Raw genomic sequence first — 27,173 nt, forward strand, 5'->3', positions numbered from 1 at the left:
ACTGGGTCAGCGGGGTTGTTTGTTTCGGTCTAGTCTCTTGGATTATGGATTTATCTGCAGACCTTGGACAACCTTAAAGTGTTGAGCTGACCAGTCAACGGTGCAATTATGTCATGTTCACATTGCAGTTTTCCTGAGAGCCTTGTCTGTTTGGACAAATAGCATTAACAAGAGGTTGTGAGATCCAGTTAATAGAACAATCCTATTGTGGCTGTGACTTACAGGAAATTTCCCTTGAGACAGAATTAAATTTTCAGCATTCTGTCAAACATTATGTTCATGTCAGCATATAATTTGCTCATATGCAGTTTAATTGACCACTCTGCCTGAAACAGGATTTATTCTTCATAGCAACATTCCTGACAAAATAGCACATATATGCCAGAATTATCTATTGTGAAGCTGAGCCAGAAGGGTGATGAAATGTCTGTGTGATCTTTATCGTGTATCACTCCTTAGATAGGCCCAGGTGAGTGAGCTTGAAAAGGGGTCTTTGTCATGAGGAGACGCACAGTAATTCCAGGGTCATGACCCTCTAGAGAGCCCCCCTCATTCCACATACAGGAAAGAAAGATATGAACCCGCCATCTTGGCTCCTGTCTGTCGTGTCTATGAACTGTTTGGTATATTGGAATTATGTTTAAGGCAGAAGCTGGCAGAAAACCAACGTCAGCTCAAATCAGATTGCTGAAACCAACAGCCCTCTCCTCTTTTGTGCAGCATGTTTTTATTCCACTTTCTTGATGTCTTCTTCCTGTCACTATAAAGAGTGATCATCATAGCTCATCGGGACCTTCTGGTTTTAGTCATTTCAAGTTTAACAGGATGCCACAACCAATGCTGATGAGTCCAGCAGCAAAAACATTTCAGGAATTTAAACAACCAGTTACCCAGCTGAATCAATAATATGTGGCCTTTAAACAATAGAGGGAGTATGCAGTGCCTTTCTGCCTGACAGTGTCCAGTTTGCTGAGTCAGGTCAGGTCATTGTTGCTGTGTCACAAGAGCGAAAAGTCGAAGTAGCAGTACTGTTGGTAGTGGTTTTAACTTCAGGGAATGACTGAGAGCCTGTTTTATTGGAGATGTTAAAATAGGTGGGCTATAATAGTTTCTCTTGAAAAAAAGGCAGGACTTGAGTACAGAAAAATAGTAAAAATAGCTAGAGAAACCAAACTACCCTGAAGTCTTATATAAGTATATGCAGGACAGAAAAAAAGAGACTACAAAGATCAGTTCATTATGCCTTGTCTGAAGAAGCAGAAATCAAGATGAATCTAGAGATGCTAAATTAATTACTGCCGCCATTTATAGCATCCTACAAGTGCTGAGGATGTATAATCTCAAAACTAGAGCACAACTGAGAGCTGTGGAGCAATCACTCAGCATTTATCTGCTGCTGCTCGTTTAAAACGATATTGCAGCAGTGTTACTGAATACCAGAGCAACTTCAGCTACAGATCTGTTTCAATGTACAGCAGGTATACTGAGTTCATTTCAGCTCTACACATCCTTTTTCTCTGGTGCTCTGACTGTATACTGCCTTCTGCCGTCTCCCAGCACACACAATAGGCCTCTGTGTGCACGGCCCGCGGAATGCTGCGAGATGGCAGGGCAGTGGGATAGCTGCATGGTGAGGATGGGGGTTGGTGGGTGAGGAAGGGTGTGGAAGCTAGGAGGATGAAGGAGGAGGGGGGTTGGTTTGAGGGTAGGGGAAAGGGAAAAGATGGCAGTGACGGACGGAGGCTGGTGATGGGGGGGCTGACCTCTCACAACTGTATGGGTACACAGAGGCTCCAGGGGTCTAGAGGGTGTCTAGGTTTCGGCACAGTGACCGCAGAGGAGGGGTGGCTGTGGTCCTCTGTGTACACACAAACTGGTGACGGGAGGGTATTCAGCACCCACCTGGATGAGAGGAGAGGACAGACTGGCCCCGAGGGCTGACAGTGCCTCACAATGTACCCTGTTTAGATGTTCAGGTTGTAATTTACCAAAGGAGAATCATCAGAGGACAGATAAGACACTACTGGCTACAAAGTGCTCAGAGTACATTGTTACTGAGATAAAAACCACAGTTGTTGTAACAAAAGGAAAAGAGCTACCTATGAGCAAAAGAAGCTAATTTTGATGAGGAAAAGACATATTTAAATCCTGTGGTTTAATTACCACTGCAATATGACTAAATAGCCACACTAGCGGCCCCATGAGGCTGTAAGGCTCATTACACACCTGAAAATAAAAAATGAATGATGGATGAAAAAATGCAGAAACAACTTTGCTAGTCTTGTCCTACTGATGGGGCAGTTAAATTTGGCATGTGGGCAGTGCCAGCAGAAGGGCCACATTCCCGAAATGAAAGGGTTTATCCTTCCAACAATGGCCATTTTAGGACATTTCAGATTTGCCAGCCTCAGCTTTACTTTGTCAGATTCGGTTCAACTTCCAGCAGTTCAAGCTCTTCTCTCTTAGCCTCCAGTGGACAACATTAGGCTTAACTGTATTTTGGCTAAGGTTAGCTTTTGTCTAATCATTTGCATGCTCCTGTGCCTGTGTAGCATGTAACATAGGTCATGCAAGCATACATATGGCTCACTGTTAACACACATTAGCATGCTATCATGCTATGTTATCATTAAATGTAAATATGTTTTTGGCCACTTGGAGGCAGCGGTAACAAGTTGCTAACACAACACCATGTCATCACTTTTTAAGTTGACATGACAAACATGTTAGAAAACAGTCATTCATTTGGAGTCGTGTTTCTGGCCACTTGGTGAATACAAGTCCAATATTCACTCTCTTTTACAGTAGCTCTGTGTTTGGTCTCTACCAGCTCCTGAAGGAAATATCTGCCTTCTTAGCTGCTAAATGCTCCACTATATTGACCAGCTCAGGCATTCGCTGAGCAGGACGTGTACAGTGGGTTTTTAGAGCGTTTTTGATGAAAATAGCTGCCTGCCTGATGAAAATAATGCCGATAAGAGTGAACCAAAACTGTACAATTGCGGTACAGACAGCAAAACAATTTTAAAAAATCTGAAGTTTACTATGAAGCCTCCAAAACACCCAAATCTGCAGCTTCTAAATTCCAAAATGTAGTAATCTCCTTTATACAATCATGTGTTCACAAAGTGGTGAACCTCGCTCCACCCTCGCTTGTGGACGACTTTCCTTTCCAGGATGCCCCTTTCATTCACGATACTGTCACCTGTTACCAGTGAACCTGTTTACCTCTGGAATGGTCCAAACAGGTGTTTTTGGAGCGTTCCACATCTTTCCCAGTCTTTTGTTGGCCTTGTCCGAACTTGTTTGAAATGTTTTGCTGGTTCAGCATATTTTTACAAAAATCAATTAAGGTAATGAGGTGAAACATTTGATATATTGTCTTTGTACTGTTTGCCATTGATGTATGTCAAAAGGGATTAGCAAATTATCACGTTCTGTTTTATTTATGAGCACAGCATCCTATTTTTTTTAATCAGGGTTGTAAATACATAGACTTTTATTCCTTCTCTCTGTCTTTCTCTGAGTGTGTGCCACTATGTGGGTGAGGGTCAATTTAAGAGACGGAATTCCTTTCACCCTGGGTGGCACAGGGATAATGGCCCTTATCCTTTTATCTGAGAGATGCATTAAACGATGCATTAAATCTCTACAAGCATTTAACAGTTTCTAATAAGGAGCTTCGTTTCACCCTGTGCTTATTTCATGCCTCTACTTAATATCAAATCATTACTATGCAGGCAGTCTTTCATTTAACAGTGGAGCAGATTTTAGGTTTAGCTGATAGTGGAAAATGGCTTAAATTAAGGTGTTTTAAGCACTTTGTCTCTGCTGTAATAAAACATTCAGTCCAACATGAGTAGTGTGTGCTAGCCTGGGTACGTTTCAAGGTCCAGAGGGGATTTGAGTGATTTTGAAAAAATAAGCATGCATCAGTCCTAAGCAAATGGCAGTGTAATTGGTGTAATGTGGCCAGAACAGGCTGACAATTAGGATAAGTGATGGGTTCCACTGCTTTATATAGCTTTAGAATTAAAAAATACCTCTCACCATGTCCATAACCACACATCTTGTGGCATAAACTAGCTGTATTAAATTCAATTTGAATAAAGAGTGATAACCCACATCTTTAGGGATCTCTTTTGAGCTCTTAGATGCAGTCAAGCAGTCTGTATGTTATATTTCCTTTATGATCCGAAAGTCGAATTTTTATCTGATTAATCCAAACACAGCTCCAACAGCTACTATACCTTTTCCTTTCTAAAGTCCCCAAAGCTGGCTGTCCAAAGTGGTCTCTAAGCCAGGGCTTTATCCAGACCTCCAGATTACTGAGCCTGAATCAAAGCACTAGACCCGGTATGTTTCTTTTCCTGTGTGAGGTGGAGGGGGGAAGAGGTTAAGTTTGTGCAGGCTTGGTGTGTGCAGTGAGGGGGGCTTTCTCACACAAGATGGAGGATGAAGGGACAAAGGTGGCATTCATTGGCCCAGGAATGGAAAACATTTTCGCCTGAAAACAGAGAGGCTACAACCGGCAGAGGTAGTGGAGAGAGGCCATGGGTTAGCATGCACCCCTTTGGAGAAGTCACACACCTAGAAATGCAGAGGAGACCACCAGAACCTATGAGGCCTCATTTATGTGGTAATGGAGATAATGTCACCCTCTAGAGTCTTGCACATCAATACTACACAGTATGCAAGCATGAAAAGGTAGAATGTGAATGTTTAGCATGTGTGCTGTGAAACTGGGTGTGGTGGATCATCACCAGGATTCTTGACCAGCTCCTGAATGATTTAAATTGCCTTCATAAGCAGGAGGAAAATGAAAAAACAGTTTAAAAAGTACGATCAATAGAAAAAGATTTTAAGTTCCAAATGATTTCCCAGTACATTGTAAAATGCTCCATCACAGTCGGCCATTGTCTCAATGAGGAACATTTCACACAGCAGCTGACATCAAAGACAGGAAGACAGGCTTCAAACTCAAGAAATCACAAATTATTCAATAAATTGTGTTTGAAGTACTGGGAAACCTGCCAAAAAAAACCCTATGGAGAGGAAGGATCTCAGACACATGACTGTGATGTGTCCTCTCAACAAAACAACAGAGTCAGAGAACAGGACTGACCTGAATATAGGGTCTTGGAGTGAGGACGCCACCTAGAGGACAAGATAGTAAGGTTTCAGTGCGTCAGTGTGGGAAACTCACCATGGGGTGTCGCCATCTAACAGCACTTGAAAGGATTCTCTAGCGACAACCTGACTTACTACCTATTTACATTATATAACACACAGGACAACATTACACATTTGATCATTTACACCAGCTCATGGTTAGATTAAACAATTAATAACATATTACATCTAACTAATGTCAGAAAAAGCTGATAATTTATTATAGAGGATTTTCTGATACCAACAAACTGTGTCACCAAGTGAATGTCACATTTTCATAATCACCACCATCATCTATCATCAAAAAAATACATTAATGAAATATAAAGAAAACAAAAAATCACACCAATTTAACAGTAACAATCGACAATAACAACAGTTAAATCAACTTCTTTTCTGCCATACTGGACGTATGTCAAAGGCTAGATTACGTTAAATGCTGCACTGTTTGGCAAATAAAGCTTATTTATGTCTATATGAACTCTTTCAAGTCTTTTAACTTGATTTAAACTGTCCTCATTGAAATTTAGGGCACAATTATCACAAAAGTAATTTAAAGTATGCCCCTACTGTCTAGAGTGACATTGTTCACCTGTCCATTTTTCTTTCTGGAATATAATACCATCCAGGTTTACATCCATATAAAAAATATATATATACATATATATGTGAAGAATCATTCAGTGAAAAAGGGTTAAGTACCCTGCGCACTCTACAATCAGAGATTAGACTAAGCCAAAGTAGGAATACAACTCCAGTATGAAAGTGGTTTCTCCCTTTAAAATCAGCAGCTGCAGCAGAGAGTCATAGTCACTGGTTTGGTGTCAGTAGCTTCTGGTTATTGACCTCACCGTCTGATCCAACACGTTGTCAGTGTCTCAACTCCGCCCCCGAGTCACAGCCTGACTCCATCCGGTCTGTAAGACAGCATGGACAGCAGCTGCTATTAAAGCTCTGAGGACCAAGGGGTGCTGGTCAGAAGTATCTCTAGATCAGCTACAGGGGGAAAAAATAAACTCCTTTGAATTATTAAAGATTAAGCCCTACTTATCACAATGCATTGCCTGAAAAGTCTGAGGACAGCTAACCCCGGAATCTTGCAGCTATTTAAAAATGCAGGGATCTCCGCCAGAGTTGGAGCTGACAACAGTGTTTTGTCCAGGACGCAGCAACCTGTTCCTCTCCCCTGCTGGGCCGCAGCATCACCCCACACCCACAGAGCCTTTCATCACCAGAAGGGCCCTGATGTGGAGCAAGGACACTCAAAGTAGGTCACAGTTGACTGTCTCTAAACTGATAAAATACGAATTTCATTATTATTTGTCATAATTTGACCATAACATCCGCACACCATATTCCTGAGGGGACTGTCTGGTGTAACTTGCGTTGTCAGTTTTTTGTGGTCATCTCATAATTCATGCCACTTACGATATAATAACTTATATCATGTAATAAAACTTAAATAATTGTGCAGTTTGTAGCTCATAGCATCTCTAAATATTCTTACCAGTATTCACTTTTTTGCAAGAGGTGAGAAGAGCGATACCACTTTATTTGTCCGTTAAATATGAAGCTAGCATTAGCCAGAAGACTCACTGCTAGCTTAACGTGTAATTTAGCTAGGCTGGAAACAGGCGGAGAAAGCTAGCCTGGGTCCGTCCAAAGATTACAAAAGAAACAAAGAAAAAGATAACGCCTACCAACACCTCTAACGCTCAGTAAGTAGTAGTACATATTAATTGTTTAATTTGTACACCGACAAAAGTGTAAAAATACGTTTAGTTTAAGTTTTAAAGGGGTTTGTGGCGGCGGTGCACCTCAGGCTCCTCACGAGAGCTCCGGAAGTTTGCGCCCAGTCAAGAATTTGTCCGGAACTGTTGCCCTTAAACTTGTCGTTTACACAAAATTTTTTTAAAGGTTGAACAAATGAGTTATAATGTGTTAATGATTGAACTACAGATGTCCAGGTAGGTGGATTAAACAAACAAACAAACAAACAACGCAGGAAGGCTAACTGTTTCGCCCTGTTGCCAGTCTTTATGCTAAGCTAACCGTATTTTGGCTCTTGCTAACTTTACATTACCTTATGTAACCCACAGATCATATCAGTCTTGTCATTTTGTCTTGGCAAGAAACAAACAACCCTTTTCCCACAAAAAATTACATTTTTTGAATTAAACTATTGACGGAAATTCTGATTAATTAGCATGGACAAGTAGAATATGAAGTAAAAAAAAAAAAAAAAGCTTGTAGTTTGCATTTTTTTTTGATATTTCATTGTACTGTTTTACAGCAAGTTTTAATTTTTTCAACTCTCATTAAAAAACAAAAAAAATGTGTATTGTTAACAAAAAATAACATGGTGAATAGTATGTTAAAATATATGTTTGTATATGTAAAATATGCAGGACCCAAACAGCATGGGGCCTGAGAAAACACAATGTATACTGTAACATTACATAGGAATCCTTTATTTGTATGCTTGTATTTTATGTATGTACAGCACAGTCATGGTATACACAGACTTTATGAGAAGAACTAGGTCAATAGCTGGATGTTTGCCAGTATTTTCACTACTGGCCATGTTGTTGACGTAAATGTTGACGCACTGCTCATGGTTTAGAGTACATACACTGGAGTCAGTCTAAGTTGGACGATTGCAGCATATTGTGCGTATGTTTGTTTTTGCAGGAGTAGGCTAATGTCCAGCATGGAAGACCTACTTTTCTACACCATCACTGACGGCAAAGAGATGATCCCCCTCTCCCAGTTCATCTCTGTGAGTCAACATCGCATCCACACTTTCTCTGCCACGCTCTGGACTGTTTTGACTTTCCATGCCGCATATGAACGTACACACAAACAGACACAGCCCCATGAAGTATTATGTTTCCTGAAAACCACCTATTGCTTTAGTTAAATCAAGCTTCGGGGATGACATAAGAGCCCACAGCAGGAATCCAGAGCATCTCCGGCTAAGTGCGGGGTCAAGTTTAAAAGGTGTTTAGGGACTTTCTTATGTAAGAGGTTTAAATATAGAAGTGTGACACTGAAGTAATCGTCAGAAAACAACATGCATTTTTCACATGAAGTTGAATTATTTTTGGGCTTTTATTATGATAATATCTTACAACTTTGACGTTGTACCAGCAGGTTTATGACAGCCTCATTACATCAAAGGCAACAACAGAACCTATGGGCTTACTTAGTGACAAAGGCAGATTTTAAGACCTCTGTAAACGTGGGCCCCCACAGACACACTCGCACATTACTGATGAGAGATCAAGCTTCTGCAAACCTATAACACAGGTCATATTTTCAAAGTCTTGCATGGGACCAGTCCTATACTGTACATATCTCAGGAGATGAGTGGGACATAGACTGTGTGGTGCGCTGTGATAACTTACATGCTATCACAAACCATCACACCCTCATTTAGCCTCATGTGGTGCGACCTTTTAGACAGTCACATAAAAAAAGGCAGACGTGGGCATCTGGTGACCTCGTCTCTATGGCAACTCAGTAATTTTAAAAAGGAGCATGCATTTCGGAGAAGAGACGTGTGTCAACAAAGGTGGCTTGTCATACCACGGATGACTGGATGTGTTTGTAGAGGCGATTGGGTTAGGACATGGATGGTGACAGTGTTAGTCAATGTTTTTGCATGTAGATAACTGGAAAACATTCATCCTAACAAGTCACTTGGATTCATTGTCAGCCTACAGGATTATCTCCAAATAACTGTTCTAAAAGCCAGAGTTAGTGTTTGTTCATTCTAGCTATTTTTGTTGTAGAAATAGCAACATAGGATGGAAAATCACTGTACTATAAGATGTGGAAACAAGCTGATTTTCATTGGAAATATCTGAACAGATTTTACTCCTTTAATATATTTTCAAAGTTGCTTTTAAAAAGGTTTTTTTTTCCAGTCATAGACTAATGCCTGGTTTAAATTGAATACCTGGCAGTGAATTGTAATGCAGTCCTGCAGGTAAGCTTAGATAACAAAGACAAAAAATCTTCATACATCCAGTAAAAACATTTCAATTGCAAATTTTATATTGTGCTTATATTGATTATTTCTCCATGAATTGATAAATTAATTGATTGTTTGGTTCATAAAACATTGGAAAATAGCAAGGAGTCAATTTTTATCATGTTTGTTTAGAAAATGACTTTAACAATGAATAAATTATCAACATTGTTAATTAACTTTCTGTTGATTGACTAATCAATTAAGCAATTAATCATTTAAGCTCTACATAATGCTGTGTATTTAATAACAGCTTATATTATTTATATAAAGATTCATTAATGCGTGGTACCTAATTAATCATCAGGTGAGGTATCAGGTAATGAATTCCATGCCAAGCTCTCACTCACAAGGCCTATCCTTGTCTGTTGTGTGTTTGTATTCAATTTGTGAAGGCAAATCTGCTCACAAACCTAAACAGAATATCTTCCCACACTGTCAGATGAAGAATAAAATCAGCGCCAAAAACTATGACCGCAGCCCCAACTTTAGCATTTCCTGCCCTGGAGCTAAGAATCTCTCAGACATTCAATAACTACAACTGCAAGCTTGCAGCCATGTGCTTGTTGCTCTGTTTGCTCACTGAATCAGTTTTCAGATGAGATGACTCAAAAAAACACTGAAGCTTCTCTGGTCAGGAGGGTCGTGCACATAGTGTCCCCAAAATAGACTCATATGGTTCATACAGTGGCTGTCAGCCTGAAGTCTGACTTATGAGAGGGATGCTAGTGATCTGGACTACGCCTGTGTTTCCTTCTCAGTCTCATGTGGACACTCCTGAGCCTTTGAAGTCCCCAAACTATATAATCCATCAACACATGTTTGACTTGTCTAATTGACATAACATAAACACTGCTATGCATGACCCAAAGTGTTTGATAAAGTCTGTCATCTGTGGCTCCCTCTTTCTTTCTCATGTATTAATTTGCTCAAACCCACCTCATCTCCCTCCTCTCCAGGCTTTGAGAAAAACAGGCTTGTTGACGTCTGACCCTCGGCTTCGTGACTGTGTCCGTCAGATGCGAAAATCCACACGTGACTCTATCGGGCCAGTCATGATGGACAAGACTCTATTCAGAAAGTGAGAAAAGCTTGGTTTATTTATGGAGACATAGTCATGCACACCGTTCCTCGAATAGGAGCATTCAACTTTTACCTGCATGTGAAAGTAGACAGAACGCCCTCTATGCTCACTGCTGCACAACCAGTTTTACCTGGTGTTAATTCAGATTTTTCAAATAGATTACCTCATACTTACAATTTGCACATTCAGTTAGTTTGTGAAACATCCAAATAAATCTGAGGATGTTCCCAAAAAAGCTTTGAAAAAAGGATGAAAGCGTGCAAGGTTAGGTAAGGTTAAGGGTCTTTTGCAGTTAGGTAAGGGAGTAATAGGAGGAGTAATCTGTGGTCAGTGCTATTTGAGTCTAAGAGATTGACAGAGGCAGGCGTTTTATGGCTGACAGCTGCTACTAACCAAATTCACGTGCCCACATGCCAGCCAAAGCAGCAGTGAGTGCATAACGACAGAGGGTCTCTGGGGCTGTTAATGAAAGGGCATTATTCTGGTTGAGCTCCAGACTGTGGCAATTACATCAGTAGACTCAACAGATCTGTAAGCTCCATGAAGACTGTTGTACAAACAGTATCATTTGTAAGTGTAATTCACTCAATCTCATCCTCTGGCCTGGAACAGTAGAGGGTTACACAGTCTGGTCGTCTTCATTAAGCTTAATTGGCCGTGTCCGGCTTTCTTTGCTTGTTTTCTTCCATTTGTGATGTTATCCTTTCCTGAAGAACACTCAAGAGCTCACTATAAATATGCTACTAGAAATAGAGAGAGCTATCTTCTTCTTCTTTTTTTTTTTTTTTCGGGAAATGACCCATATGAATAATGCAAGCTCTCTCCACTCTCTTCTGCTGGTGTCCCAAAACCTCACGCTAGCATCATCTTGGATTAGTGAGGGCAGCATTCCAGATATTTTAGTTCAGACCAACTGTGACAGAATGTACAGTACATACCTCCTCTTGAGCACAAACAGCATTGCTGACCAATTATAGCAATGGAAATCTATAATAACTATTAGGATAAAGGCCATGTAGTGTTGTTTTGCTTTTATTTACCAATATTTCTGCCTCTACCTAATACAAGTGAGGTGAACTGAATTTTATTTTATGTACAGAAATTGGTGGCCTGTTACCAAATTACAAAAAACAGCCATATTTTCCCACTTACCTGTAGTGGTATTTGGATATGTTTTGTTGTTACTTACAGAGATTTGAGAGATCTGTTTTAGAGATTTCTGCTTCCACCCAATGCATTGGAGGTGAATGAAATTTCATTTGAGATTCTCATGAAACTACATTTCTAAATTCTACAGCATGATGTCTCCATTAACGCTCTACGTGTTACCCCGGTTAATCCCTTAGACTCACTGTCAGCATAATTCCTATCACCAGTTTCTCTTGTATTCATGTGGCAGCAGATCTCAAAAAATTGTGCACATGAAACCTAAATTATCTGTTTGGCTATATACCACTTGAGGCTAGTAATTTGTACAGAGCAGGTCATCGTGTGATGTTTGAGTGTTTCACAGTTTTGTTATCAATGACCTTGTATTTTAATTCTAAACCATGAATCTAATACTAATACTGATTCCACCATCATTTGAAGCTCTTCATATTCTCCTCATGACATCAGTTTTAGCATTTGTCCTCTTCTAGATGTGTGGGTAACAACATCATGCTGTTGACTAAGGCTTTCAAAAAGAAGTTCATCATCCCCAACTTTGCTAAGTTTACCCAGCAGATCGATACGATGTATGACAATGCACAAGGACAGGAGGCAGGACAAGTGAGTAACATACTAACACACATGCTAATTCAGTCACTGCTCATTCATTACAGTTACGCTCAAAAATTACACACAAAATTCATGCCTTCATGCAGGTAGCTGATTACATCCCCCAGCTGGCTAAGTTCAGCCCTGATCTCTGGGGTGTATCTCTGTGCACAATCGATGGGCAGAGGTACAGTAGCATCTTTGCTTTATGTATGTTTCCATTCTGACAACCTCCACCGTGTGTATTGCCTCACCAACACTCCTCCATTTTTGTTTTGTTTTTTTTGTTTTTTTGTTTCCTGTTTTGTTTCCATGCTTGTCCATTTCATCCTCATGTCATGCAGACACTCTGTGGGTGACACAAAAGTTCCCTTCTGTCTGCAGTCGTGTGTGAAGCCTCTGGAGTACGCCATCGCTGTGCACGACCTCGGCAGTGAGCACACTCACCACTTTGTGGGCAAAGAGCCCAGTGGATTCAAGTTCAACAAACTGTCACTAAACGAGGATGGTAAGCAGTGTTATCTGTACTTTCACTTCAGTTATCATCTATGCAAAAAAAAGTAACAGTAAAAGTAACAGCAACACTTACGGTAGATATGATTAACCCTAGTTTTGTAAAAAGCTAAAGTACATGAAATATACTTTGTCCTCCAGTATATAATTGAGAAATTTTGGCAGCTCTGATCTTTGATCAGTAATTTCAACAGACTGTTGGCAAGATAGCGCAAGAACAAGTCCTCATTGTACTAGAAAAAGAGTTGTCCAGAAGGACTTTCAGCCAAATTGTATGCCATTATATCACATCGACTTTGTAGCCATTTGCTATTCCATACTCCCATCTGAAGCAAACAGGGCTGTACTGTGTGTGTGTTCAGTTTAAGTTCCCTTCATGAAATATCCCCTCGAATCTCAGCAGTGTGTTGCTCTTGTGGTTTGAGGCAAATGCATGATAACATGCTGTCTTGTTTCTCGTGCAGATAAACCCCACAACCCGATGGTAAATGCTGGAGCGATCGTCATCAGTTCTTTAATTAAGGTAAAACGTAAAGGCTTGTCAACGCTGAATACACTGATGTAATATCACTGAATGCAGAGGTTTTCATTTAGAACGCACACACTAAAGGTACTACACAGCTGAGGATGTCAGGGCAAAACAAAGAGTTGAAACTCAGGGAGTATCCATTCATGCCCCAAAATGGGCTCTCTGTTTTTAAACGGAGACTTTATTAAATGATTTCCCCCCTTCAGTTATTACTGTGCAGCAAAGCGTTCTACTGCAGCCTCTCGCTGGGTTTAAACACAGTTCAAACAGGCCATCGTGTAAATAATGATGGAAAAATGAGAATAGTCATGCGATGCATGCATGGGAATGTGAGTGCCCTGTAGGCCTTACAAATGGATGTGAAATTTGCTCACAAAAAGTCATTGTGAACCTGCCGCTGCATGACAGCAGCGCTTACGAGCAGATCAGTCTCAAATAAAGCAACGTTTGTGGCACTTTTTCCAGCAGACCATACAGAACAAAATCAGCGTGAACACACGTCTGACAATGCAAATTTTCAGGTTCTGACAATTATATTTATTGTGGTTTTGACGGCCTGAGCAATTACCCCATTGGACACCATTGGACTGAGTTCAAGCCCTCTGAGAAGCCACAGATTTCCATGTACAATCTGGGTTTAAAATCGATGAACAAACTCACTCCTGAAGCATGACGTCAGCTATCACGTATCTAATCTTGTCTATTGGCTGGTCACTTGGCGCCCTTCATGGGTGGACTATGGTCATTGTCATCTGACTGACTAGCAGCTGAACTTATCTGTGAGCTTTGGCTTGACGTGTGGGGGTGGAGTTAAGCCATATATGGTTGTGTATGTTTACTCTGAGGAGTTTTCCCGAAGTTTCCCAGCTGACTGAAGAGAAGGATCTCTTATCATATGTGGGTCAGGTTCAGCAGTGAGGGAGGGACTCTGTGTTTGGACCTCACAGCAGGGGCGTGTGTGCTCCTGGCCAATTACAGCTCCAAGAACAGAGGGTGTGCTACCCTCTCTTGTGTGTGTAGGGGGGGCAATATTGTTTGAACACTGTTTGTTAGTGTATTTGCATATAATTTATGTAAATACAGAGGAGGTTATATGCTTAAAAGCTTGATGTTTCATGCACAGGAAGGGGAAAGTACGAAGTCGATAAAAGTTACTTTTGACTTTCTGCAATATTCACGCTCCAGTGGGAACAGCTGTACCTGCAGAAGTTTAAATGTCACTAATTTTTGTTCAAAAACTAGTTGGCAGAGCAACTATCTGGAAAGACATAAAATCCACTCCTTTAGCGGCCATGAGGTTTAGCCTCACCCCACCCTTCATCTCACTGTAATACGTGATATCATCTTTAACCTTTATAGGAAGAATCCTTACATATAAAGGCAGCTACTGTCCCTATGTGGTAACTTTACAATTTGGTAATAATCCCTCACTGGTCTGTGAAATTCAAGCGCAGCAATAAACGCCCCCCAGGTCACAGTGTGCACATCGCCACATGGCCTGACAGACACGAAGACATTTAGTACATGTCATACCTCAACGCCCATCCAAGGTTGAACACAAGGCTATGTGCTGGTGTCAAAGTACTGAAACACTGCCATCTATAGGGACTGGCTGACTGTTGGTGTACTTAAAGCTGACATCAGAAAGTGATTTTCTTTCCTCCCTTTTTACAGCCTAATTCAAATAAGGCAGAGAGGTTCGACTATGTAAGTGAAGGCTTTTCATTTTCAAACTTTTTGTATGATTCCCCTTTTTTGTGTGGGCTCCCAGCTGAACTGTGTGTAAATATGATGTTATTGCAGGTGATGGAGTTCTTGAAAAGGATGTCTGGTACAGAGTATGTGAGCTTCAGCAATGCAACGTGAGTACTGTGCCTCAGGAAACAACCTTATTGCGCTGTGTCACATTAAGTACAACTTTGTAATACCCATTTTGCTCTTGCAGCTTCCAGTCAGAGAGAGAAACTGGTGATAGGAATTATGCAATTGGTTATTACCTCAAAGAGAAAAAAGTGAGTTTTTTGGGCATTTTATGTTTAATTACAATCACCTCAAGTACATGTTCAGAAAAATTTGATATCCTCACTGTGTGCTGAATCTTTGCAGTGCTTTCCTGAGAATGCAGATATGATAGCGGCCCTTGACTTCTACTTTCAGGTAAGACTCTTTGTGTTTAACATAGTAGTATTCTGTGGACGAAAAGTTTGTCACGTCTTTCTGATGAAGCTTCAGCCAGAGACATTAGATTAGCTTAATATAAAGTGTCTGCTGCTCGCTTGGCAACCTCACAGTAACAACTCCAGGAAGTCACTGCACCCAGCCAAGAAATAGTCTGGCACATAACCTGCTTCAGCAAACGAGATGTAACATGTTTACCCTTGAGCTTTAGAGGTGCGGGCAGGCAGATTTTGTTACCAGCCAGATGAGCTGTTCCCCCCTGTTTTTCAGTCTTTATGCTAAGCTAAGCTAACCAGCTGCTGGCTGTGGTGTGATATTTGTCAGTTTTCACATCTACCTCTCAACAACTGGATTTTTGGATTTTTCTGTTCCAGTTGTGCTCCATTGAGGTGACCTGTGAGTCAGGAAGTGTCATGGCTGCCACACTGGCCAACGGGGGTATTTGTCCAATCACAGGCGAGCGTGTGCTGAGTGCTGAAGCCGTTCGCAACACCCTCAGTCTCATGCATTCCTGCGGCATGTACGACTTCTCCGGACAGTTTGCCTTCCACGTGAGTCACAGGGGGTTGAGGGATCTGTTGGAAATGCTGAATCCAGGTTTTTCTAGTGGCTGTACATTTTTGAAAGCGACATTTTATTTGCTCTTCTTACACAGGTGGGCTTGCCTGCTAAGTCTGGTGTTTCAGGAGCTGTTTTGCTGGTGGTCCCCAACGTCATGGGTATGATGTGTTGGTCCCCACCTTTAGATCGGCTTGGAAACAGCGTTCGTGGCATTCACTTCTGTCAGGTAATCAGCCGCCACAGTTTTATTGATTTGTCTTCATCTAATTTGTCTGTATCTGCATGCTTAATCTTAATCAACTTTTGATTCACTAGGAGCTGGTGTCTCACTTCAACTTCCACAACTACGACAACCTGAGACACTTCACCAAGAAACACGACCCCAGAAGAAGATCAGATGACGATCAGGTAAGTTCAGCGCAGCAAGTGTCGAGGCTTCAGTTCTCATTCAGGCATACATGAGAAACATTCACGGATCTGAGGTTAAAAAAAATGCAGAAACTTTTTCACAGTCCAGTATCACATAGTAATCTTTAACTTTTGATCCATTAGAACAAGTCAGTGGTAAACCTGATGTTTGCAGCCTACAGTGGTGACGTCACTGCTCTGAGGAGGTGAGTGAAAACAGAAAGCTTTCATTTTTCATCACAAGCCTCCAGCACAAGATGAGTTCACAATGTTTGGATAATGCAATCTCAAAGGCACAGTTTGTCACTGGTACGTTTATTATTATTGACTATTCACTCTCATCAGTCCAGCACACCACCTGTCATTTTTACACTTTACATACAAACATGTTAATCACTGAGCTTTAGAGGTGTCAGTAGGCAGATTTCGTGAGATTCGGACAGAGCCAGGCTAACTGTTTCCCCCTGTCTCCAGTCTTTGTGCTAAGCTAAGCTAACCATCTCCTGACTGTACCTTCATATTTACCATACAGACACCCGAGTGGTATTGATCTTCTCATCTAAATCTCAAAAGAGAGTGAATAAGCGTATTCCCCGAAATGTTTGAATTGAATTATTTTTTCATTCACTGCTTTTCAGAACATCTCTGCTTTCATAGGAGCAAGTCCTTTACTCATGTAATTGCGGGGCTGCTCAGAACCATTTCTCACAGTTTGCCTTCACTGGAGTTAATCTTTCCTTGTGTGTTCCCTCTCCTCCTTTGTTTGCTCCTTTGTTGCCTCTGCAGGTTTGCCCTTTCAGCTGTGAACATGGAGCAGACAGACTACGACTCTCGCACAGCGCTCCACATCGCTGCTGCAGAAGGTGACATTTCATTATTAGCCCATTCATCCTTAAATATTCCCGGCTTTTATATTCAAACTGGAGCAAATTAAATATGGCACTGGGGTCACTTTTGTCTTCCAGGTCATGTGGAAGCTGTTATCTTCCTAACTGAAATATGTAAAGTGAGTCCCTACATGAAAGACAGGTAGGGGTTTTCAATATAAATGTATTCATATTAGATATTAGATTAAAAATGACAAAAAAATATGTCCATCTCCATATTACTAACCATAACTATCCACCCATCTCCATGCTGTATTGTGTCATCTATCAGATGGGGGAACACACCTGTAGATGATGCCATGCAGTTTGGCCATGATGTTACTGTTAAAGTCCTGCAAGAGTACCAGAGAGTGTACGCCGACAGCATCTCACCATGTGACACTGAGGAGCAGAAGACCACACTGGATACAGTGAAGAGTATCGTGTCCTAATGTAATGCAAATGAATGTTTTAATATATACACCTGAGAGGACTGAAAGGACACAGGATGATTGAGACATGATGAATGAATGACTTTATCTTAAATATGGTAATAGATGTTGTATAATAATAATGTGGGAGCCCCACATTATTATCCTTCAGACTGCTAAAAAGCAGTACTACTGTGCAGTATAAAAACCCTTTTGATGCATTTCTGCAGACTGCAGGAATTGTTCAGCAATCTAAGTATCAACAGAGCACTATATAAACAGGCAGTACGTTGCTTGTGTGGAGAAAAATTATATCAATTTAAGCCATGATTTGGCTTGTGTTGCAATATTAATGAGCTTCGCTTCTGATAGAAAATGCCACTGATGTGTAAATATCTAAAATGTTTTGCTTATTTATTTTTAAAACACTGAAATATATTTTGCTTCATCAGTACATTATGTAATCAGAGGATCTTATACCCTGTTTTAATAACTATAAATATTCACCAAGCTGCTTCATTAATTATTCTCCCTCAGCAGGAGGTGATTCAGCTGCTTTTGTGCCTGTAACACTGGAAGGACGGAGGAGACTCGTAGGCTAGTTCATTCACTGCTGATACCTCGTATTCATGTGGTTTTTTCTCTTTTTGGAGGAATTAATTGCTTCATTCAAGTGAGCTCTGCAGAAACATCCGCATGTCTCAGGTGCTGGAAAGTGCACCTCTGGGTTACTCTAACTCTAAATATATAATCACAATGTCTCAAATGACCATTGCACACTAGACACACACTTTGAAGTGATAGAAAAGGAAAATTTCAACTTTTGCTTGTTCGTGTGCAGCATACTGAGAAACCATTTAAAATGGCTAAACTGTGCTAAATCATCATGTGATATTCTACACTTTAATCATCTCAAATTAATGCATTTTATTTATAGAAATGATTCCTTAGTATAACCTAAGCTTTAGTCCGTCACTGTAAATATGTATTATCATCCTGCTGTAAATAAAAGAAATGCAAAGGCAGTTCAAGTGAAGTTATTTTATTAAACAATATACGATATGAACATGAGACTGAAAAAAGTTTTTGTGTTGATTTCAGCTTTATAACTGTGTGACACCAGAACACAGTGTCAACCAACAACATGGCAGTTAACGTTCCTCTCAAAAACACATTAGTTTCCCATCAGTTAGTCTGAGAGGTGATACATGAGGTAAACATAAAACAGCTCCGGTGATGTGATTAGCCGAGGCTGAATTACACACAGAGTATTAACTTGCATTGTTAAGAGTGATGATAATCTGATATCAGCTGCACCTCAGAAAATTAACCATCACCTGCAGTTAAGCTGTAAATGATTCTCACATACATATTGCTTTTTTGCCTGTGATAAATGTTTCCATGGTACCAAGTGCAACCCCACAGCCTTTCAAGGCCATCACAATCTCCACCATCACAGTTCATCCTGCTTCACTTCAGGCCTTCAGGCTCCTCCAGACCAGAATGTGTGAGCAGCTCCCCGTCCCAAAGTCCAAACGCGGGGCAGAGGGGAACCTTGAACTGGACCTTGATGGCGTGAATGATCCTTGGTTGTTCCGTGTCCACCAGCGCCAGAAGGCCCGCTTCGTAGTCGAGTAGGATGCCCACGCGGTCCGGCTTGCCCACTAGCGTCACGGGAACCATCTTATTGTTGGTCATGGCAAACCACTTGCGCTGAGCGTAGCCGAACACCCAGGAGGAGCTGTTGGTGCCCACGCAGTCCTCTCGGGACATCAGCGCCTCGGCCACGCCCAGACGAAACTCTCGAGACTTCTTGACCGTCACCTCCCAGTAGTGTCGTCCGCTGCTGATCTTCTCATTGCCAAACACGACGGCCCAGTCTCGGAAGCGCTCTGGGTTGTCTTGCACGTGGCTGGGGTCCAGTCCCAGCATGCGGTAGATGACGCCGGTGTCTTTCTTGAAGAGGTCCAGACTGCTGTGAGCTGTGAGCTCATCAAGCCTGAACTGAAGATCTACAGAGAATAAGAAGAAAAACCTGTTTGATATTTGACAAAAGCCCAAATCGAGCTCTTTGTTATGCTGACAGTGCAATTTTATTTATGAGCTGTACTTAAAGCAGATCAGGTCTCTCATAAAATCATTTAAACCAATGGTTCCCAAAGTGGTGGAAGAAAACTTGAATACACTTTTTTCACAGACTGTGACTAATAACACTTAGTGCTGCTTTGCATTGCTGGGAAATGATTTTCATTACTGTTATTACTCCCAATTATGCTTTTCCTGCTACATATGAATGACAAAAAGTCTGCAGTAAAAAGGCCTAAATCTGATTCATTTGGAAACAATGAGGAAACCGGAGCGCTCTGATGCTAACAAAGCTTGGCACTGAGACAATTTGTCCATCAACAAAATTAATCTGCATCTATTTAACAACTGATTAATCTTTTAAGTAATTTTCTGACAAAAATGCTAAAACTTCATTCTTTCCAACGTGTCAGTCGTGAGGGTTTTCTGCTTTTCATTTCTGATGCTTCGTCCACACTCAGCTTTTTCCATGCATTTTGCCTTTCGTCCACAGACAAATGTGATTTTTGATCACTGAAAATGGAAAGTGTCTTTCTGCATACAGTAGTGAGGTGTCAAAGGAATGCAGTGTAGTACAATATTTCCCTCTGAAATGTAGTGGAGTACAGAGTGGCTCAAGTAAACTAAAAGGATCTCAAATTTGTATTTATGTACAGTGGCTGAGCAAATGTACTTAGTTACATTCCACCACTGTCGACATTTTAACGACAGTCCGTCAGTCACCGGTGTGTTAAATACTATGTATCTGAATTTAGCGAAGACACAGGCGGGTTTCAGACCGCAACAACAGCGAGCGGTGATCTCTTTCTGTCTCCGCAGCTTTCATCTATTCCTGTGTTTAACTATGAAGATGTGTTTAAGGTTTCTGCGTTAATGTGGCTCCGACCCGGTCACCATGTTTATTGTTTTGGCTGGAAGAGCAGACTATAACGAGAAACGTCCAGAACAATAGTCATTAATCATTATCTGTCAGACTCGGCTGCGCCTGGTGGGACACTGACCTCTGAGCGGCAGCTACGACTGCGACGCATCTGTTTTACTAACTTTTACAAAAACATTCACTCACTGTTCCCCGTCGAGGTGGATATGTAGCGTCTTCTCGCTGGCAGGCTAACAGCCCGCCTGTGTCTGACTGACAGGGAGGAGACAGTCCGTCCTGCCAGGTGACAGAGACGAGCTGCAGTAACGGGCGTCGCCATGTTTTTCACTGCTGCTGCTCACATGTTTGAGTTCCTTCTTCTTACCAAAATGTAGTAGCTGTAGCGCGCTCTGCTGCCCCCAGCAGGCCTGGAGAGGAACGAAACGACCCCGCAGGCCAATAAGACACATCAGCACCACGGACAGCAGCCAGGCTGTCAAAACGGTGAGGTCTTGAAATCTGTCAAACTTTGACATCTCCTTGCCCCAAATGACCCGCCAAACATTGTCCAAACCCCCACAACTTTATTTAAAAGTCTAGACGACATCCAGAATATTTCTATTTGAAGGAATGGCATAGTCTTAGAAACATGGGTGGAATATTCCATGCAGTGTAAATATAAAACAGTTATCCCAAAAGTAATTCAGCAGCTAGCTTAGAATGTTGCATGTGTGTGCAGTGATCAATAAAAAAGTAAATCTTATTAGCATTAGCTCCATGGACAGCTAGTATAGTCACTAGCTTGGTTAGCAGTGAGCTAATCATTAAAAGAAAAGTCAACTAAATCATTCATTGCAAAGCAGCTCTAATAAAAGAATGTATACAGATGATATTCCATTTGAGGAGTAGATAAATATATATTTCATCAGACAGATATGACATAACGGTGGATATCAGTTAAACCGCCATAGAACTGTACGAGCAACAGTTGCTACTAGCAACAGAATGTTCAACTGAAACCAACTGGCAGAGCAACCAGATTACATCATTCTTTCCTGGAAACCTTATTGGATATTATTAATAAATCATAATGATCTGTAAAATTAATCTTTTGCGGGTCTAAATGCTGCTTCAAAGCTCTCTACACACTGCTAGAAGTTACATTTGAGTGTAGAAATGCTGAATCCATTCATTTATCTACTTAATTGGGCTAAAAGTAGTGAAATTTAAACATAGAGAGTCTACAAATACTGGAATCCACCTAAGATACACTCACCGTGTGTACATTTTTGACTGCAGGGTTTAAACCCCTCCAGGTTGCTTAACACCCCCCACATACCCAGAAAGATACAGTCCTGCCGCATAATGTCTAATTTAAAGAACTCAAAATCACATACAGCTGATGTTGGCTGTTTGGCTGGAAACTGAAAGCTATGAGGATCCATACTAAGTGCCAGCTTCAAATTAGGGGACTGTGGGTTAGGACTGTTGTTGAATACTAAAACTACAAACTCATATTTGGACTTGATAACAAAAAGTAGGTTTTGGTCTCTGCACCGTCATTACATCTGTTTGTTCCTCTACAGCTGTGGTGGAGGACATATCCAAATCATGTACTTCAGTAAAAATACAATGCTTGAGATATGGCTTGGTTGCATTCCTCCACTATAGGTAAGAAAAAACATATAACACAATGTCGTATGTCTAGAACCATACGCCGTAGGCAAAGGTTTGTTTAAGCTTGAGATATAAAATGTCATTGTATTTATAGCTCTTTATGATGGATTTTGAGACGTGGCCGTGGGCGCAGCAGTGAATGTAGCACGTCTTTTAATGTCACAGATAAGAACTGTTTTTCGTGCTTATGCATGTAAGAGTAATGCATCTTTCATGGCATATAATAAATATTTTGCCATATTAACAAGGCTTGATTCAGCCTCATTGCACAGCTGGATCCATTTTTCACGTCAGGATCCAGCTGGGGACTAAATGTCATTGTTTATTCATGGTCCAATCTAAACATGGTACATATCATTATTTTCCTTTGTGGTGCCTGATAATGATTTTGTTTTTGGAGAGTAGATGTCAGACACCTTCACCTCGTCCCACTTGTGATTGAGATGTAGGATTCCTAATCATAATTTGTGTGGTGAAGTCAGACTTTTCCCATCCTAATCTCTTTTTCTGTTTCTCTAATTTAAGCCTGAATTTAATTAGTTCAGAATTTAAGCTAAAAAAGACAAAGACAGTTTGTACAATACTACACTTTCATAACACACCTTACATAATAGATATACTTGTAATGTTAGCAAATTAATCTGCAATTCTGCCAATCAATTAATCATTTAAGTTATTTTTAAGAAAAAATGCCAAAAATTCTCAGCTTCCAGCTTCTCAAATGTGAATCTTCAGTACATGGATTATCTTTGAGTTTTGGACTTCTGATCTAACAAAACATTGTATATAAATACATTGATTTTGGCTCTGGGAAACTGTGATGTGGCATTTTCCACTGTTTTCATTTTTGAGACATTTCATGATCCAAATTTTAGCAGCCCTATAAAAACTATATATTACATAAGATGAGACACAGTTTAATAATGCAACAGCAATGACGGGAACAACAGAAGAAAGCAGATAAAATAAAAATCAAATAGAGGACGCAGACTTTGAAGGAGCTCAGCGCAGTGACTTGTTTTTCACTCAGGCTGTGACACACTCTGAAATACTTGATGGCAATATGATGAATCTTTCACCCAAAGTAAATACTGAATTATGTTTTGGTGCATCACTTGAATTCTTGATATCTCAGTTTTATTTCGTGCCTTTATAGTACACAGTGTGCAGGAGGAGTTGCTCCATCTCTGCCTCCTTATTGTTGGCTGAAACAACACAGTCTGTTCACTCTGGGTTGCCAGGTTTGTCTGGGTCCACCACTCACATCAGTGGCAGTGGTCTGTATTATCTTAAAGGGGCACTCCACAAATTTTACACATGACGTTCACGTTACTTGTTATAACATGGTCTTATTTAACGGTATATCACGTGAGACATGCTTCTTTTTTGTTTTTGTTTCTTTAGACAGACCAGTGAAAGAAATGCTGAGTGACAGATTACACTGAGCCACAGAAACTAGTGGAGAAGAAGTTAGCTCAGATATGACATCAGGACTTCAGCTCAAGCTGCATTATGGGAAATGTGTTTTTTGGAGCTCGACTCATGCGGAGGACTAAAAGTGAGGATATCTCGGCCTCTGCTCCTTAAATTTTGAACTTTCCTTTTTCCAATCTGTCCTTTGTGAGACCCCCGATTTTACTGAAAGGTCATTCTAAATTTCTGTTGTGCCCCTTTAATGTGCTGCTCAATTTTCTGGCCCTTAATTTTGTCTGTTTGAGGTTCTTTGCTTTTTTCTTTGGCCGTAATTTGGATCTTTTAACCTAGATCCCTCTTCCTCCCTGTCATGATACAAACAGGACATTTCAGGCTACACTACAAGTCCCTAAAGGACTCTCTCTCTCTCTCTCTCTCTCTCTCTCTCTCTCTCTCTCTCTCTCTCTCTCTCTCTCTCTCTCTCTCTCTCTCTCTCTGCGGTCTTGTGTAGTGAAGATGTGAAACTACACTAACTCACAGGTGAACAGCAGAGCGTCAGTCCGCGCTCCTCTCCCCTCCTCTCCCGACCACTGCTGCCAGGCAGACACAAGCGAGCGCGGAGGAAAGCTCACGACTCGCCACCGACCGGAACAACCAACCCTCTGACTCCCAAACACGTCTTCAGATTCCCGGGCAGAGAGAGAGAGAGAGAAAAAACCTCCAGATTTGACCTGGAAATCTGCGGATTGAAAAGGACATGCGTAAAGCGGAGCTCCAGAGGAACTCTTAATAGATGAGCTGAAGTGTCAGAAGGATTTCTCTCTCCTCTCGGTCTCCGGGTTTCCTCTTGTTGGCGTGCAGGAATGATGTGTGCTTCACTGGACTTATAATCGACCGGCGACTTCACAGGCTGATGAAACACTTTGTCAACCCATTTTCTTTTCTTTACTGCACCCCAGTTAGAAACCTGCAAAACATCACTGTAGCGCAGTGGTGATGGACCCCCGTTTTGACGTCTTGGTTATGCACGCTTTGGAGTCATCCTGCTCGCCTGCTTATGTGAAATGCATCACTTCTGCTCACAATCCCTGCTCGTCTGACTTTTTGAAAGAGCGCTGGATGCTCAGTATGTTTTTCCGTCAGTCTGCGTGAGGGATGGCGAGCAAACCGCGCCAAGTCCAAGAGTGGTTATCGACACGTTTGCACCTGTTTGGATGGATAATGACAGTCTGTGCCACAGGTGAATGAATATCGGCTCAGTTTCTCTTTGCAGAGAGTGTTTTGAAGCTGTTTTCTGACTCTGGCATTCAGATCGAGCTTGTTGCACAGTGACAATGGATCTCAAAGTGGAAACCGAGGACATGGACACAAATCAACCACCTCCCATAGAAGTTTTTGCGCACAGCTCGACCCTGCACGGAATCTCTCACATTTTCACGTACGAGCGGTTCTGCATCAAACGCTGCCTGTGGGTCATGTTTTTCTTGGGCTCTCTGACCTTCTTGCTGTACGTGTGCGTGGACCGGATCCACTTCTACCTCGAGTACCCGCACGTCACCAAACTGGATGAGGTCACGACCCCGATCATGACGTTCCCCGCGGTCACCTTTTGCAACCTGAACGCGTTCCGCTTCAGCCGGGTGACGCGCAACGACCTGTACCACGCCGGGGAGCTGCTGGCCCTGCTCAACCAGAGGTAACCAGTGTAATCAGATTTTTTAAACGTGCAAAATGAAGTCAATAATGTAATGTTTGAAGCTGTTTCCACCGCATGCGACTTTCATTTATTCTTTATCATCCATATCTTGTGTTCTCCGTTAATATCAAATACATTTCTTCTAAAAACTCGCCACTCATTTCCTTTTCAACCTGTCTTTATACATTATATTCCAAAAAAAGTTGAAATGCTATTTAAAATAGAAACAAAAGCAGAATGCAATCATTTGTTAAATAACTGTAAAAGTGTTCCTCAGCTCATGTAGTAATATCATTTGTCCAATCATGTGTTCGCAAAGTGGTGAACCTCGCTCCATCCTCGCTTGTGAACGACTGAGCCTTTCATACCAAATCATGATACTATCACCTGTTACCAGTGAGCCTGTTTACCTGTGGAATGTTCCAGACAGGTGTTTTTGTAGCATTCCACATCTTTCCCAGTCTTTTGCTGCTCCTGTCCAAACGTGTTTGAAATGAGTCGCTGCATCAACTTCAGAATAAGCAGATATTTACAAAAATCAATGAAGTTAATGAGGTAAAACATTCAATATATTGTTCCTGTACTGTTTCATTTATTTCATATTGCAAATATGGTGAAATGTAACTAACAGCGTGTAATGAAGAAGTCCAGTACAAACTTGAGGTACAAGCACTGTATTTGAGTATTTCTATTTCATGCCACTTTATGCTTTGATCCCACTGAAGTTCAGAAGGAAATATTGCACTTTTGACTCCATTATCAGATTTATTTTTTAAGATACTTTACATTTACATACGATTAACATACAAAACAATGGTCATATTATTACTGGTTTATACAGATTTATCTATCTAAAACATAACATCGTTAAATTTAGCTTCACCACCACCAGCTAACACTAAAATGCTGCTTACACATTAGTACACCAGTAATAATACCACTAGAACACTCACAGGGGACAGTTTTCATACTTTAAATGCATTTTGCTGATAAAATTTGCGTACTTTTAATTAATATTTTGCAGGACATTTATTTGTAATTGATTATTTATGGAGTGTGGATTTGTGCTTTAACTTTAGTAAATGATCTGAGTACTTCATTCACCACTGGCAATTGTGTCTCACTCATCCAACAAGCTCTAATAGTTTCTACCTTGTTGAGTCATTCAGTGCTTGGAGAGCAGGCCTGTCTGGCTTGAATTAAATGAGGCAATATAATCAGGGAACGCCAGCCGTCTTGTCGGTGCAGCTGAGGGCTCAGGATACTGGCGCTGGCAACAGCGTGTAGTGTGTGCATGGGAGGAAAAGATGGGGAGAGTCTGCTTCCCTTGATTACAAGTGAAATGGCAGATGCTCTGGGTATTTTTGTCATTAATATGTTTAAATCCTTGTCTCTTTGAAACTTCAAGAGAGCTGAAAAAATAAAAACTCCTCCCCTGCACATTAAATCCACTTTGTTTCTGAGCTGTCAGAGATTTTACTTCTCTGGTTTTGAATGAACAGCGCATTTTCAGTGATGAAGATCATGCACTGGGCTGCCCAAGGAGCAGAGGAGAGCGAAGAAATATCTCACAGAGCGAGACTGTGACTAATCCAAGCTTTGAAAGCTGTTTGATAAACATGTTGCTTTCCCCGTGGTGTTATAATATTGTTCCAAATGTCAACAGAGGCGGCGATAATAAAAAAAAAAAATCAGCAAGACGGTGTCATTCACTACATTTAGTGGCGGACAGTATTTCAGCAGAGGAGCAGGATGTGAGGGATCAGAAAGACTGAAATAGTTTAAAAACTAAGATCTGAACTGATGGGAACCTCTGACAGGCTGTCAGCTGAGGAGATCAAGGGCAGGGCTCGGCATACAGTGCTAAAGGCCTCTGGTGGCTTTACTTCTGTGAGAGCATACAGCCAACT

The 27,173-nt window shown here is 41.1% G+C and overlaps 3 protein-coding genes across 3 annotated transcripts in view; 2 read left to right on the forward strand and 1 right to left on the reverse strand.

Annotated features, from left to right (window-relative positions):
- The first annotated feature begins 6,227 nt into the window (after window positions 1-6,227).
- On the forward strand, window positions 6,228-17,554 carry gls2a (glutaminase 2a (liver, mitochondrial)). The gene is made up of 18 exons (XM_070968884.1): window positions 6,228-6,439; window positions 7,864-7,951; window positions 10,165-10,286; window positions 11,930-12,059; window positions 12,155-12,234; window positions 12,392-12,555; window positions 13,025-13,083; window positions 14,764-14,796; window positions 14,893-14,951; window positions 15,035-15,101; window positions 15,196-15,246; window positions 15,642-15,818; window positions 15,923-16,054; window positions 16,144-16,236; window positions 16,381-16,442; window positions 17,023-17,099; window positions 17,202-17,265; window positions 17,395-17,554. Exons 1-18 carry the CDS (start codon window positions 6,228-6,230, stop codon window positions 17,552-17,554), a joined length of 1,830 nt encoding a protein of 609 aa, XP_070824985.1.
- Window positions 17,555-18,561: 1,007 nt separating this feature from the next.
- On the reverse strand, window positions 18,562-20,824 carry spryd4 (SPRY domain containing 4). The gene is made up of 2 exons (XM_070968265.1): window positions 20,685-20,824; window positions 18,562-19,545 (listed from the first exon to the last, which is right to left on the reverse strand). The coding sequence occupies exons 1-2, from the start codon at window positions 20,815-20,817 to the stop codon at window positions 19,004-19,006; spliced, it is 675 nt and encodes a 224-aa protein (XP_070824366.1). The 5' UTR covers window positions 20,818-20,824; the 3' UTR covers window positions 18,562-19,003.
- A 3,274-nt stretch (window positions 20,825-24,098) lies between these two features.
- The window catches only part of LOC139335072 (acid-sensing ion channel 1B-like), a 48,279-nt gene continuing 45,204 nt past the window's right edge, over window positions 24,099-27,173 (forward strand). The window contains exon 1 of the mRNA XM_070968484.1: window positions 24,099-25,263. Coding sequence (XP_070824585.1) covers window positions 24,902-25,263 — 362 coding nt within the window. The 5' untranslated portion in view covers window positions 24,099-24,901. The remainder of the gene's footprint in view (window positions 25,264-27,173) is intronic.

The sequence above is a fragment of the Chaetodon trifascialis genome, chromosome 8, assembly GCF_039877785.1.
Source record: "Chaetodon trifascialis isolate fChaTrf1 chromosome 8, fChaTrf1.hap1, whole genome shotgun sequence".
NCBI lineage: Eukaryota > Metazoa > Chordata > Actinopteri > Chaetodontiformes > Chaetodontidae > Chaetodon > Chaetodon trifascialis.